Consider the following 15,403-nt stretch of genomic DNA (forward strand, 5'->3'; position numbering starts at 1 on the left):
GCAGGTCCCGCATTATCCAATTTATGATTCACCAATGATTCCTAAACCACTATAAATACCCTAAGTTCTATATAACTGCCATCTTTGTTTTGACGAAACCCCCCCTTCCACCCCTACTCCTTTCCTAGAAGGGTAGCACGGTGGCCCAGTATTTAGTACTGTTGCCTCACAGCAAGAATGTCACTGGTTCTAGTCCTAGTTTAGGACTAGAGTTTCCCATGGGTTTCCCATGGGTCCCCCTCTCTTAAGAGCAATCACTTTCTGTTCATTAGCTACTACAGCAGGGGAGTTCTTAAGATCCAGCTGAACTCCCCTCTCGCCTTGCAAATGGGAGGGAGCCCCGGCCTCGGGATCTTATGAGCTCAGGGCTCTCTCCTGGGACAGCATGCCAAACACGCTTTATAATCAATCATCAGCTAAGTGTGAACTCTTGAAATAAATAAATAAATAAATAAATAAATAAATAAATAAATAAATAAATAAATAAATAAATAAATAAATCTGAAAAAAAAAAACAGGATATCAGCACATCACCCTAACATTTATCTGTATTGCTGAAAAGTAACTACATCATGTACAAACGTTTCACTAATAATTAATTCTTTGTGTAAACATTCCTTATTCAAATAACGTAAATGACAAAGTAGTTGCTTGTGACTAACAGCTTTAAAAACACCATGTTGTGTGAAAAAGTATGTGAAATGTGTTGTTTGTCTTCACACATTCACAGTTACGACAATGATTGGTCATAGATGGTCATCAGTGTATTTTTGTCAGTGAAGGAAATGAGCTCTGCATCATTGACTAAATTAGATACAATCGCTTCCTGCAGTGCTAGTGAAAAAAATCACAATCATCTGTAATGAAATAAAGAGCAGTCCACAAGGGCTAATGACTGAAGAACTACACAAGTCATCTTGGCAAATGCACATCTCAGAGCAAGATCTTCTTTTCATTAGCACCTCTTTCTTTTTCTAAACCACTCACAACTGTATTTTTAAGTAGAGCAACAAAAGGCAGAGTAATTACATGCCAAATTAGTAACTAAATAATAGTCATGTACAAGCTGTGTATTTAAAAAAAAAAACAGTGTACATGGTCTGATCTCTGAAAAATTACCATCAAACCAGACCCAAGGCACGCTATGTTTTATCTTAGCGACTTATGAAGTGGATAACTACTGTAGACAGCAGCATTCCATCTAAAAATAAAAGCTGAATAAAAGAGTTAAAGGGATTCATGATCTATGTATATTTTCTGTTTCATTCATTAAATTAATTAAAAATAAAGCAAAATGATTTCAAATAAGTCTTGTTCTTTCTATTTATTGGTGAATCTTAAAATTAGCAGTTTACACAAAACTATTAAGCAGCACAACTGTTTTAAATTGGAATTAAGTAGACTACAGCAAATAGTCTGGACGGCTCTGTAGAATACAGCGAATAGTCCGGACTGCTGAACGAATTACTGGCACCCTTCCCACACTACAATAACTGTACTCTTCCAGAATGAGTAAAAGGGCTAGCAGAATTACTCTGGACCCTTCACACCCAGCATATTTTCTGTCTGAACTGTTACCGTCTGGTGGTCAGCACTACAGAGCACCGAGCACAAAAACAGCCAGACACAGGAAAAGTTTCTTTCCTCAGGGCATCTACCTCATGAACAGTTAAATATTCCCCACTGTGCAAAAAACATGTGCTATACTTTCTTATACGCACTTGTACACAGCAGCACTTTATAACACAATACAATACTTTTTCATACTCATGTGTACACAATAGCACCATATAACTTGTATATTTAGAACAAATCTGTACATATAATTCATCATCCAGATCTCTTTTGTCTAATTGCATCTCTGTTTAATGTTTGTCGTATTTTCTCATAGAGCCCTGCATTTAAGCACGAGTCCATCAGGGCCCGACTTTTTTATGCCCCTAGGGCTGGGCTTCGGGCTCATTTTCACGTCATAGCTAGCACGCATACCCCGCTTCGGGCCTGCTTTAGATAAAACGTTTAAAAAAAAAAAAGTTATCAAATGCATGCGGTCCGGAGGCACCAGTAGTGCCTTGCGTATAGAGGTTTCCAGCAATGTGCAATGGAGAACATAAAGAGAAAAATGACAATGGCGAACTTAAAACTGTGAAAACGCCAGAGGAAAGGCAAACTTCTGGTCAACTTTTCAAATAGTGACAACTTAAATGATGGGCCAACTGGTTATGCACAATGCACAGCTTGGAAGTAGAGTAAACTGGACCACATACTGCTTGCATTTTGATGTCACTTAAAAAACAAACACACATTAAAAACACAAAAAACAAAAAAAAAAAACTTCAAAATTTCTCTAAATTATTCTGATACAACTTTCTATTAAATACAAATTTGGTCCATTTTAATGGCTGTAACAGTATAAACTGTTTGTCGGGGAAAAAAGACAGGCTCCAGGTTGGACTCTGGCCAAAAATTTTGATAAGCTGTTGAACAAGGGCAGGGCTGCAGTCTATGCGTTTCGGGCCAGGGCCGGGTTAGGGCTTAGATTTGAGGCCCGTGCAGGGCTCTATTTTCTCATATTCATTTTCGTGTTGTCACTTCTCTCTTTATGTACACTGAAAGCTTTTGTAGCCAAAACAAATTCTTTGTGTGTAAGCACGCTTGGCAATAAAACAGATTCTGAATATTATGCAAATGTTTCTTGAGCATTAAATCAGCCAATCAAAATGATTTCTGAAATATCATGTGATTCTCACTGATGTAAAGATGCTAAAAGCTCATATTTGCCAGTACAGAAAAACATTTTCACACGTTTTCTAAAAAACTTACCACCCTCAACGTTTTTATGATAGTGTAAATCTTAAAGGGACAGTTCACATAAAACTGACAATTCTTATTTACTCATCATTCACTTGCTCCAAACCTTGACTTTTTTTTTCTGTTGAACACAAAAGATGTTTTGAAGAAAGCTGGATACATGCGTTCAACAGAATAAAGAAACTGATAAAGGTTTGGAATTACTTGAGATAGTTAAATAGTGAGCAAATTGTTCTTTTTGGATGATCCATCCCTTTATTCTGCATTATTTTTATAGGTTAACTTTGGATTGTGTTCTCTTGCAAAATCTATTATGCACATGTGAATCTATAAATCACTTTATACATTTGTCAGTCACATTCTGTACTTAACTGAAGCTCTTTTACAAAGAAAAGTATTTTTATTCGTTGGAAACAGGATGTGTGCATTGAGAATGTGGTTAAACCTTGCTCCAGTGTGGTTTGTTGCTGTGGTGCAGTGCAAACGGTGCACACTGTGGATGCAGTTCAGTTGGAAAACTACAACCATTCTTGAAGACTACAAGTTTCTTGCTGCAGGCTGGCCTGTACTGTACATGCTCTGTCTGTACTGTAAATGAGGAATATTTTACCTCCCTAAACGATCATGCTTTTGCAAATTGGGTTTGGTTTGTAGCGAGTCATTTTACAGATTACAATTAGATAACAAATAATAAGTTTAATTAAAAGTGTGATAATTTTTTCACAGTTAATTATGCATTCTTGACACAATTGCAGTTACTACGTTTAATTCAGTGGCTCCACATACACCAACGCTGCATAATAAAAGTCACTTGTATTTTGGGAAAATAAGCCTTGAATCTTACACCCAAGAACAGAGATATACAGACAATCCCCGTTCTGTTCTGACACCTGTTCTGTCTTTGGGTTTTGGTTATGATCCTACTGTGTGTGTCCTGTCTCTGATGGATCTTCTCTGCTCCCTTTCATTTGAGTCCCTGTGGAATTGGATCATTGGGAAGTGGAGTTGTTTCTCCATCCAGTGGGCGACTGTCAACAATTTCCAGTCTTGTAGTGTCTGACCGATCAGCTGCAGGCCAATGGGAAGACCTCGCTGTGAGAGCGCTGTTGGGACCGTGATGGCAGGCAGACCTAAAGGGGGAAAGACAATAAATAAAAACGTACAGATTTCCAGACTTATTTTGGCTTACAAAAATATCATACAAAGATGAACGTATGTGTTTGTTGCTTCATAGATGCATTTTCACATATTTTTTCCAAGAGAACCATTGTTGAGCATTCAAAACACTTAAACAAATAGTTCACCCAAAAATTTAAATGATCCCATAATTTACTCAAGCCATCCTGACTTTCTTCTTTCAGACTAAAAATCAAAGTAGTTTTCAATTTTATCATGGCTCTTCCATGCTGTATAATGGTGTTGGGTAATGGCCCTTTTTCAAAGCTTCCAAAGGTGCACAAATCTGTCATAAAACTAACCCATATGTAAACAGGCGGTTAACACATGTCTTATGATGTGGAGCAATGTGTTTTTGCAACAAAATATATAAATTTTTTTAATTACAATCGCTGACTTGTAGTGGCTGGCATGTTCTAGACAACTTCCTGTGAATTGACGTATATTACATTTGTAACAGAAGCTCTGGTGAGAGTAGATGTATTTAGCACAGCCATATTTGTTTGAACTGGACTACATGATCATATAAGTCGAGTAAGAGATTTGGGTTTATAATTTAGAATTTTTTTGTTACAAAAACACATCAAACCACTGGAAACATTTGGGCTATTCGTACGACAGATTTATGTGCTTTTACAGGGTTTCATCAGGTTTCATTAAGTCAAATTTAAGACTTTTTAAGACCCGTTTAAGATCATTAAAAATTAAATTTTAGACTAATACAAGGTTAAACACTGAGGATTTTTTTTTTCTAATGACTCTGAAGAATCATATAATTCTTTTTTTAATTTTTAGTTTTCTTTCCCTGATGAGGGAATTTAAAGGGGAATTTTCTGTAAAAATGTCTAAGATGTTGTGAATTGTATCTCTTTGCAATAACAAATGTAAATATACAGGTTTATTGAGATGTATTGTTGTTGATTGGATAGATGAACAAAGCAAAATTAAGACCCGTTTAAGATGATTCAAGACTTACAATACAATATTTCAGTGAATTTAAGACTTTTTAAGGCCTGAAATATAGTTTTTGAAATTTAAGACCCAGTGGACACCTTGTTTTAGATGCTTCAAATAAAAGGGCCGCTATCCAACATTGCTATAGCCAGGATAAAATGTAAACTACTAATGTACAACTACTGTGTTTACAACTGTGTTCATCTAAAAGAAGAATGTCATATACACAGAACTGTTTGAGGGCTCACCCTCTTAAAAACCGACACGTATTTAAAATGAGCTGTTTTTAATAATGACAACAACTTCATAAAGATTCAAATGATAACATTAACAACAGAGGCCAGATTTTAAACGTTGGTTGGCTGACATGTCAAACAAAACATGTTATATTATTAACATTTACTACATTCAAATTAAGTCACTTTTTATTTTGAATGCACGCTTTTAATCTAATATTTGCAATAGTGCATAAAAAGCTGACAGTAGGTGGCGCACAGAACTGTTGTCATTCATTCATTCATTCATTTTCTTTTCAGCTTAGTCCCTTTATTAACCAGGGTTCGCCACAGCAGAATGAACCATCAACTTATCCAGCATATGTTTTGCGCAGCGGATGCCCTTCCAGCTGCAACCCAACACTGGGAAACATCCATACACTTTTAAATTCACACTCATACACTACGGACAATTTAGCTTATCCAATTCACCTATAGCGCATGTCTTTGGACTGTGAGGGAAACCATAGTGCTGTTGTTCCCATAATTAAAGTAAAAAAAAAGACTAAAGCTAAATTTCCGCTACATGCTGCATCTCTTTGCTTAATGCTGAACAGTATGCACCATACGTTTTTTCAATAACAAAATTTTTTAGATATCATTTTAATTATGATTTTTAAAATTGTAATATTAACCGTTTATAATCAAACTGGTATTTTAATATCTACTCGGTTAGGAATCGCTGTTTTTTTGACTACTTACTGCTAAAACCCCTGCTGTATTTAGAGGTCATTATCAGCCCTTCGTGTTTGTTGTGACTGTGCAGTACTCAGCAGTGACAATTCACCTTTTATGTAGCATTTACACATGTGCATACCTGCCATGTTGACAGGCTGTGTGAAGACATCCTCCTGAGCACTGCGTGTTCGGTTGTCTTCTGTTATGAAGTCAGAGTAACGTGCCGCATCGCTTAGTGTTGTGGGGGTGAGGAGAACATCTATGCCAGAACTAAACACTTTTTTAAAGTCTTCAGCAATAAGACGGCGCATTTGTTGAGCCTTCACAAAGTAGCGCTCATAGTTCCTAAAGAGATAAAGAGTGAAAGATTGTGAAGATTTGAAACTCTGATATCTGTAAACCCACAGTGAGAGAAAACCAAGACACAGCTGCATAAAAAAACCCACTACTTTGCAGTAGGTTTGGACTAATATCAAAAGATTTGCAAGTCAAAGATAATGTACAGTATCATTGTACAATTTTGAAGGTGTTTTATGCCATTTAATTTGTTTATAGAGTAACCTGTTCTGTATTTTGTGTTTTCCTTTTATTTATGATTGTTAATTGCATTGTAGGACCTTGATCTCTGCTCTGTGGACTTTTAATGTTGAAAATTCAACTCTACAGTTTAACAAAGTGACTTTTATTTACATTTTAGTAGTTTGATATAATATATAAGAAATAACATACAGTCTGTAAAATAATAATAAAAAAAATGTACTAGGAGTTACTACAAAGTTTTAGTTTCATAATATACAACGCCAACCCAGACAATAGATCACTTTAAAGTAGAAAAATGTTAATAAAAGTCACTTTTTCGAACTTTTCAAGGTTAACAGTCGTTGAAAGAAAGATCAGGGTCCCATAATGCAATTCAAAAACATAAATAAATATGAAAAAATGCCAAAAAAAACAATGTAACAAAATACAGAAAACTGCTAATCCACAGATATTCTTACAGTGTACTTTCTTTAAACGTATATACAAAAAATCTCTATATAAATGATGGACATTTTAGCAGGCAATTTCTCATCACAATTGCTTGATTAAAGTGCAGGTCAATGTTAATGAGTTCATGTACAATAGACTATTGTTCAATAGTTTGGAAGTGGCAAGATTTGTTTTTCTCATTTTTGAAGGACATCTCTTCTGCTTACCAAGATTGCATTTATAAAATATATTGGACAGCAGGAATACTGTAACATATTATTACACTTAAAAATAACTAATTTCCTTTTAAATTTGCTGAATTAGCTTTCTTCATTTCTCTTTAGTGTCACCTAATCATTCAGAAATTAATCTAATATAACGAATGAAACCCCCTTTCGCTCATGAAACCCCCTTTCTTCTTTGTATTATTATTATTATTATCATCATCATCATCATTATTATTATTATTATTATTAATATTAAAACAGAACAGTTGTGTTGATTGATAATTATGTAAAAGCTGTGATTTACTTTTCAGGAGTCTTTGATAAGAAAGTTTATATAAATTTATATATTGCTAATATATAAAACAATAAATGTTAAAATACTGACAATTTTGATCAATTTAATGCATCTAATGCATCTTTAAATTTTTAAAGTAGTCGTGTCACAGATGTTTTCACACTGCATGACTATCTAGGGGTAGCATTTCGTCGCAGCTTTGTTAACACTGCAAGATGGAGGGGATTTCACACTGCATGCCTTTAAAATAGGAAGAATCGCCGACAACTTTGCCCAGACTACGTCTCACAACCAAACACATGCAAGAAGTGACATGGAAACACAGCGAGGTCACGTGGTATATCTTTTGATTATTTTGCTCATTGATTATTTTGGGTTTGAAGCGAATTAGCAATTTCTCCTCAATTTTTTTCTTTTTTGACCCAGTTGTGATATTGCTCAGATGATAAGTCAAACAGACACAGGTGCTCCTGCCAAATTTACACTAGATTTTCCACCATTTGGCTCTAAAAAAACTGAAAATGAGTGCTTTTAACTTCTCCCCAACACCCCGCTGGCCTGTAGATACCCACACTATGGATGCTGCTCGCTCATCAGCTGTAGGTAATTACAATGTTATTTTCAATCAGAATGCATTTCACATGGCAATCGCCAACATGTCCAGATATTTAGCACGCCAAATTCTCTCAGATCGCGTCTTTGATAGTGATTGTTACTGTTACTGTGTGATTGTTACTCGCGTGACCGAGCACCGATTTGCCTGTAATTTCAGGCATTTGTCTGTGATTTCTCAAAACCTGTCGGCGAATCAAAATCGGGGCTAAAATCATAGTCTAAACTCGGCTTAAATGTATTCATTTCTTAAAATAAGAAAATCTTACTAACATCAATCTTTTAAACAGTATAACTATAATACACTCATGGTAATATTGTACCAGTGTTGCAGAACAATAGCCAATCTGTAAGCTAAATTTACTTAAAACACATGCTTATTTTAAATGAAAGTGTGCGTGAGGATTGCCACAAACACAATGAATAAGCTAAAATTGTGTTCAACGGATCTGAGACAACAGTAGTTCTGCTTTTGAGACTCTCACGATTTCAGAAGGAAGTAGTTCCCTGAGAGGATTCTTCTGCGAACAACATTGTTGAATCCTTCATGTCGTGTGGTGGCGTACATGGCATCTGTGGAGCTGTCCACTGCACTACGATGACCTGAGGACAAAAAAAAGAGATTTTAAAAGGCTTTAAAACTCAATATATTAACTCAAACTTAATATAGTGATGTTAAAATGATATTTTATGTTTTTCACATCACAAATAACATCCTAAAGCATAACAAAATATTTTTTCATGCACCTTTTGGGATTTTTGACTTCTCATAAAGTGTTTTTTTTCAGTATAATGATCCCAAATAAATATATATCTCAAGTGTTTTTTTTAGCTCTTTATCCATTTGTGTTTGTAGATTTCTTTTGCACAGAGCCATAAACCTCAATTTCAGCAGTATTGATACATTTTTTTTTATATTTTATATTTATATTAAATTTTTTGAACATTAATTTGACTGATTTATGAATATTCATAAAAAATAAACATTTATTTTAAACCTGACAATCCAATGTTTAGATTTTTTTTGCAGAAAATCTATGTAAATGAGGATATTTAATCAAATAATGCCTCATTTGGGTATTTAAACAGAACATTTCATTTAAAAAAATTGAATTCTTAATGTAAACAATTAACTGTGGACGTACTGTATGGTGATAAATATTCATTTTTGTCCCTATTAACCTGCAGTGTTGGCCTTGGATTAAGTTCACCTAATTCTCCCATCAATTACTCCGCCTTCATGTGTTCCAAAGCAGTGTGAGTTTTTGTTCTATTGAAAACAAAGAAGATATTTTGAAGAATGTTGAAAACCTGTGGATGTCAATGGTAACATATTTTCAACATTCTTCAAAATATCAAACTGCTTTGAAACAAGTCAAGGGTGAGTAAGTGATGGTAAAATTTTTATTTTTGGGTAAACTATCCCATAAACACATTATATAGGGGTGATTGTTATAGAATACTTTAGGAAATGTTTAGGTGTAAGTACCGTATTCAAGCCCATCAAACCGTGCCATGTTGGATGCCACCTCACAGCAGCACAGGACGTGGTAACAGACGATGGAGTATGGGGTGTGTGGTAAAGACACCTCTTTTACCCTAGCACCCGCCTTTTCAAATATGTCTGCCATTCGACTCCACTGGGCCAAAGTGTCCTCTGACAGACCAGGAGCATGATATTCCTACATCACAGAAACTCTATTACAATAATAAACATACAGAACTCAAGCTTACAATGACAGGTATGGGTCATGTTTCACCTGAAAATCTGGAAAAATAGCGGTATCACTTTATTTTGATGGTTCCTTTAACGCATTTTGTTGAATTTAAGATATAGTACATTACTTCTAAATGCCAACTAATCCTCATTAGATTACAAGTAGACTGTTAGGTTGGGGTAGAGTTGGTGTAAGTAGACATGTACTTGCAAAGCTTCTTATAGTCATTTAAATGTCTGTTGAAGGAGCAGTCTCAACAGATATTAAGCAGACAGTCTACTAATGCTCAAATAAGAATTAATTGGCATGTAGTTGCAATGCAACTTTTAGCCAACAAAATGTGTTGTGGTCAAAGGGATCATCAAACTAAAGTCTTTTCAAAATAGGTTGACCATTATTTGCTAATATTTATGCCCATTGTTTGGTATTTTTAAATCAATTAAGCATATTTTGGTGAAAATTATTATTACTGTATTAAGAAAATAAACTGTATAATGGCCATTTGATAATTGCATTACAGTAATCCTGGCTGAATATAATCATTTGCCGGTCTATTACAGACATTCTGCTTCATATTCAAATACATATCAAGTCATTAGCAGTCATTGGTTTTAGCAGAGTTAATATCTGTTAAAACTGTATTTTGATGGTCTGTTTGATGCCTACTGACAATAATGAACTTTGCAAGTATCTCAACCTATGTTACTAAACTTATCACTTACCAAACAGCTTGCTAACACTTCACTAACATTCTGAGTTAGTTGACATCATTGCCAAGTTACTTATAGCCAAGAGAATGTCTAAAGATGACCATAGAAGTGCATACACTCACTTGTGAAGCAAAATGAACTGTTGTCTTTATTACAAAAAATGGATTCAAATTAAGTTTGTGATATTAAACAAAAACATTGGGGATGGATGAGAGAAATCCACATAAATAAAAAAAAAGTTTTGTTCACTACTGACAGAAACGTTCTTATTTTTCTGCATAAATTGCGCTACATTTTGCATTTCCATATGTTTATTCTGCATGTTAAGTACATTTATTTGTGAGAAATCAACAAAGTTTTATTCACTACTGACAGAAAAGTTTTCTTAATTTTCTGCATAAATTGTATGACATTTTGCACTTCTATATGTTCAATATTCATGATAAGAACATGTATCTTGATTTAAGGATGTACAGATATTTATAATGCAGCAAAACAACATTACATATTACTTATTTATTTTATATTTGCAATAAATATAACATGACATGACTTTATAAATGAAACAATTTATGCTCCATTTGAACATCTTTTAAGGCATTACTTTGCAGTAGAGTGAATTTTGGGCATTAAGAGACATTTTAATAAATATCTTGTAATAAAGACATTTCATTTTGCTTCATAAGTACATATATATGTATTTTTATATGGTGAAATAGCTTGTTCAGGCTTAAAATCAATGAGTCCCAATCTGTTGTCACACAGTGGATTATCTGAATGCAGCTTTACCTTTGGTATACCGACGCATATCTCTCTCATGTCAAAATGTTCAGGAAGGCTGGGTGGAGTGTTTGGTGCCTGGACAGTTGTTGAGTCTCTCTCATCTCGGCCCTGGAGAATCCCTGAAACACAAAAGTTAAAAACATAAAACACTGATTTTTAAATCAATGAGTCTGATATGCTCAACAATGACAGCTGTCATACTCAAGACAGTGGCGGCATCGTGAACACTTCTGGTCATGATTCCTGGCACGTCCATTGAGTTAACCAGAGGGATGAGGCCATGACGGGACAGAAGGCCATAAGAGGGTTTCAGAGCCACCACTCCACAGAGAGAACCAGGGTTACGCGTGGAGCCTCCAGTATCAGATCCTAAGGCTCTAAATGAAAAACATGTGTACAACATATCAGATTTACAGCTATGGAAACATTTACAGAACACTTGAAAATGCTTGATTTATAGTTTGAGTAAAATGTAATTGTTTTTTGGAGTATTTAAATAAAAACAGAAAAGATGACACGCTTTTAGACATTTCAGACAACATAATACCAAAGTTTTAAATTTGTATATATTTTAAGAAATTCATATTTGGTGGAAAATCCTGATTTTTGATCAAAACAAGAGAAAACATTTGCTATTCTAATTGTCATTTTCTGACAAAAACTAAACAAATAAATCCCTAAATGACAATACTTTTTACTGGAAAACAGAAAGTTATTAAGAACTGGGGAAAATGGAAATTGGATATGATCAGAACTTTATACAATAAAACAAATTTTTTAATTTGATTTTTAATCAAATCATACCTAATGAACTACAGTAAATCCAGAGTAACTGTGAATTTTCATGTGGTCTCTTAAAGGGATGGTTCATCGATCATTGAAAATTTACTTAATATTTACTCTCCCTCAAGTGGTTCCAAACCATTATGAGTTTATTCTGATGAGCATAAAAAAGATATTTTACAGAATGCTGAAAACCAGTAACCATTTATCTCCATAGTAGGAAACAAATACTATGGAATTCAGTGGTTACAGGTTTCCAACTTTCTTCAAATTATCTTTTTTTGTGTAAAACAGAAAGTCACACAGTTTTAGAACAACTGAAGTGTGAGTAAATAATGGCAGATTTTTTATTTTCCCCCCATAGTTGTGTGTATACCTATTGTCAGAGACCTTGTGTAGTAAAGTGTTTTTACATACATAACTCATGTTGTGCATATGAAAACTAAATACATTTCTTTACATTATTAATTAATGTACTTTGCTCAATTATAAAGTGTCACAAAATAAGCAATATGTTTTTATCAACATCCCAATACTAAATTATTTATATGTTATATTATTTCAGGCGGCCCCAGACTAATAAAGGGACTAAGCCGAAAGAAAATGGATGAATGAATAAATGAATATATTATTTCAAATGCACAACTGTTCCTCTAATTTAACTCGAGAGCACCTACTCAAATAAACAGTGTGTTAGACAGAAGCAGTACTTTTACTACCAAATGTTTAGGATGTATATCAGGGTTTCTGCAGGTTTCACCAAGTTAAATATTAGACTTTTTAAGACCTTTTTAAGACCATTATGTATGACATTTTAGACTTATACAAGGCCAAATGCTAAGGATTTTTTGTTTTCGAATATCCCAGTTAGAAAAGATTTTCACTTGTCCTATCAAAAATGCTTAAAATTTAATACATTTAATAATAAAATAATTATAATTTAGTTTGAATATTTTTTTTAATTAATTTTCAAATATATCCATTCACAAAACCTAAACCCTTGCCATGAATAGAACAAAACACAGTGGTCAATTACTTCAGTCTACAATAATAATAATTTAATAATAAAAAAAAGTCAGGCTAGGTCAGTATCCTCAGCAGCAAATAAATGGAGAAATTAAGCAAATGTTACTGTGAGGAAAAAAATTAAATGCTATTTTAAAATAAAAAGTTTTATTGATGGATTGTTGGTGATTGTATGGGTGTTAATGGCCAGATTGGGTAGCTATACATGAACAAAGGAAAATTAAGACCTGTTTAAAAAAGATTTAAGACCTACAATACAACATTTCAGTAGATTTAAAACTTTTTAAGGCCTAAAATTTAGCTTTTGAGTTTTGAGATTTTTTAAGACCCTGCGGATACCCTGTTGTAGACTCACAGGAAGCTGCTGAGAGACGCCACTGCTGCTGCACTGCCTCCTGAACTTCCTCCTGTTATTGTCCAGTCTGAGTCTGGATCTTCTGCACTCTGTTCACGGTAAGGGGCTGCATAACTCCATGGATTACGAACTGGACCAAAAGCACCATCTGTACTACCAGCTCTTAAAAGACAGAGAGGAATTGTCAGTAATGCTTGCAAAGAAACCCATGTCTGAATATATATTTAAAAAATCATTTATTTGACATCATTAAGACATTTAAGGTATTTTAGTTCTTTAATTCTTATTAAAGATTTTTTATGCACAATGACTAAAATGTTCATCGCCAAGACTTTTTTTATTAAAACATAAATAAATAAATTGAGTAAAAGAAGGAAGTATTATTCCAATTTAGTAGCTTTTTGTATTTTATTATATTTTAAAATTTAATTTATTCATGTTGATAGCAAAGCTGAATTTTCAGTGACCATTATTCCAGTCTTAACATGATGTTTAAGAAATCATTTTAATACCCTGATTTGGAGCTCAATATTTTTTTAAATAATCATTAGCCTTCTTGTAACTCAAATGGTATAGAAAAGCATTAGAAGGGGGAAAAACTTTCACAAAAGCCACTTTTGGATGAAAGCTTATATGCCAAATGCATAAAAGTACATGTAATTATTATTAATGTTGAAAATGATTGTGCTACTATACGTTTTAGGAGTCTCTTATGTGTTGAATCCTGATAAATTTTCAATCCTTGATGAATAAAGGCATCATTTTTTGTTAAAGAAGACAGTTTACTTACCCCATTGCAAACTCGTCTAAATTAGTTTTTCCAACAAGAACTGCTCCTTGATCCAACAGTTTCTGCACAACTGTAGCACTGAACGGAGGAACATAACCTACCAATCCAAACAGAAAATGGGAATCAAACAATTCACAATCATTTTGTGACAGAGACAGTAAATATATTTTACTTTAGCTTTAGTGTACTTTAGCTGACCTTTAAGCATGTTTGAAGCACAGGTGGTCTTGATGTTCTCTGTGCAGAAGTTGTCTTTTACTGAGAAAGGAATGCCGTCTAGAGGACCAAGTGCTTTACCTAAAAAACAAAAACATGAAGTACGTGGAAATTATGATTAAAAAATAAATAGACTTACATTTTATGTGACACAAACAGACCTGTGTGGAACCTTTTATCTGCTCTCTCTGCTTGCTCCATGGCCGTCTCCTCTGCAATTGTTATATAAGCATTCAGGTAACGTGTTCGTTGTATTTGGTTGATGCATTTTCTGCAGAGTTCAGTGGCAGAGACCTTCCCATCCCTCAGTGCCTGAGACACCTATAGCAGTCAGAAACATGGGCTTTTTGAGAAATGTGGCCTCATGCTTAGCAGACATAATTTCTGATTATCAATAATTAAAAGAATTATACTTAATTTTAATACATTTATTAATCAAAGAGAAGAGTGATGGTACAAACAAATGCTTCCATTTTAAACTCTCTATGCATAAAATAAATGCTGAAAAGTAACAAGTATCCTGTTTCCACATACATATGAAGCAGGAAAAAAAATCTTAATAATAATTAAGATTATATATAAAAAATATATATTTTTTATATTATCACTATTAATATAATTAATAGAAATAAGCATTAATAATAATTTAACTTTCAAGAAATGCGGGAGTGAAATTTTTTTGAAACTTTTGTCGAGAAAACAAAAATAATAACATCCTGCTGAAAACAGCCTGAATGGTTTACTGGTTAGCTTTGTCACACTTGGCTATTGGTCATTTTTGAGAGAGTTTACAGCACAACGACAAGAAATAGCAAGGTGAATCTTTATAACGTTAAAGTTTAATTCTTAGCAACATTTAAGCTGGATGAACAAATTTATACAGACCTCTCTAATAGACAGGCCAAGCATCGCTTCCACAGGACGCCTCGCCGCACTGGAGGCTGACATGACACTTTGTGTTGACCTCAATGACGTCCTGTCATCTCCGCCCTCTGATTGGTCAATCCAGAAGCAGCTCGGCCTGT

General features: G+C 34.0%; 1 protein-coding gene across 2 annotated transcripts; it reads right to left on the bottom strand.

Annotated features, from left to right (window-relative positions):
* Positions 1-3,492: 3,492 nt before the first annotated feature.
* qrsl1 (glutaminyl-tRNA amidotransferase subunit QRSL1) lies at positions 3,493-15,362 on the bottom strand. 2 transcript variants are annotated; one of them, XM_056476516.1, is made up of 11 exons: positions 15,264-15,362; positions 14,540-14,699; positions 14,361-14,459; positions 14,163-14,259; positions 13,373-13,534; positions 11,410-11,585; positions 11,215-11,327; positions 9,487-9,679; positions 8,483-8,600; positions 6,034-6,239; positions 3,493-3,941 (listed from the first exon to the last, which is right to left on the bottom strand). In XM_056476516.1, the coding sequence occupies exons 1-11, from the start codon at positions 15,324-15,326 to the stop codon at positions 3,724-3,726; spliced, it is 1,605 nt and encodes a 534-aa protein (XP_056332491.1). In that variant the 5' UTR covers positions 15,327-15,362; the 3' UTR covers positions 3,493-3,723. The 2 variants fall into 2 exon arrangements, with proteins under 2 accessions (XP_056332491.1, XP_056332490.1); XM_056476515.1 differs by lacking the exon at positions 15,264-15,362 and having other exon boundaries at positions 14,551-14,631.
* Between the last annotated feature and the right edge of the window lie 41 nt (positions 15,363-15,403).

This window comes from Danio aesculapii, chromosome 17 (genome assembly GCF_903798145.1).
Source record: "Danio aesculapii chromosome 17, fDanAes4.1, whole genome shotgun sequence".
Classification (NCBI taxonomy): Eukaryota; Metazoa; Chordata; class Actinopteri; order Cypriniformes; family Danionidae; genus Danio; species Danio aesculapii.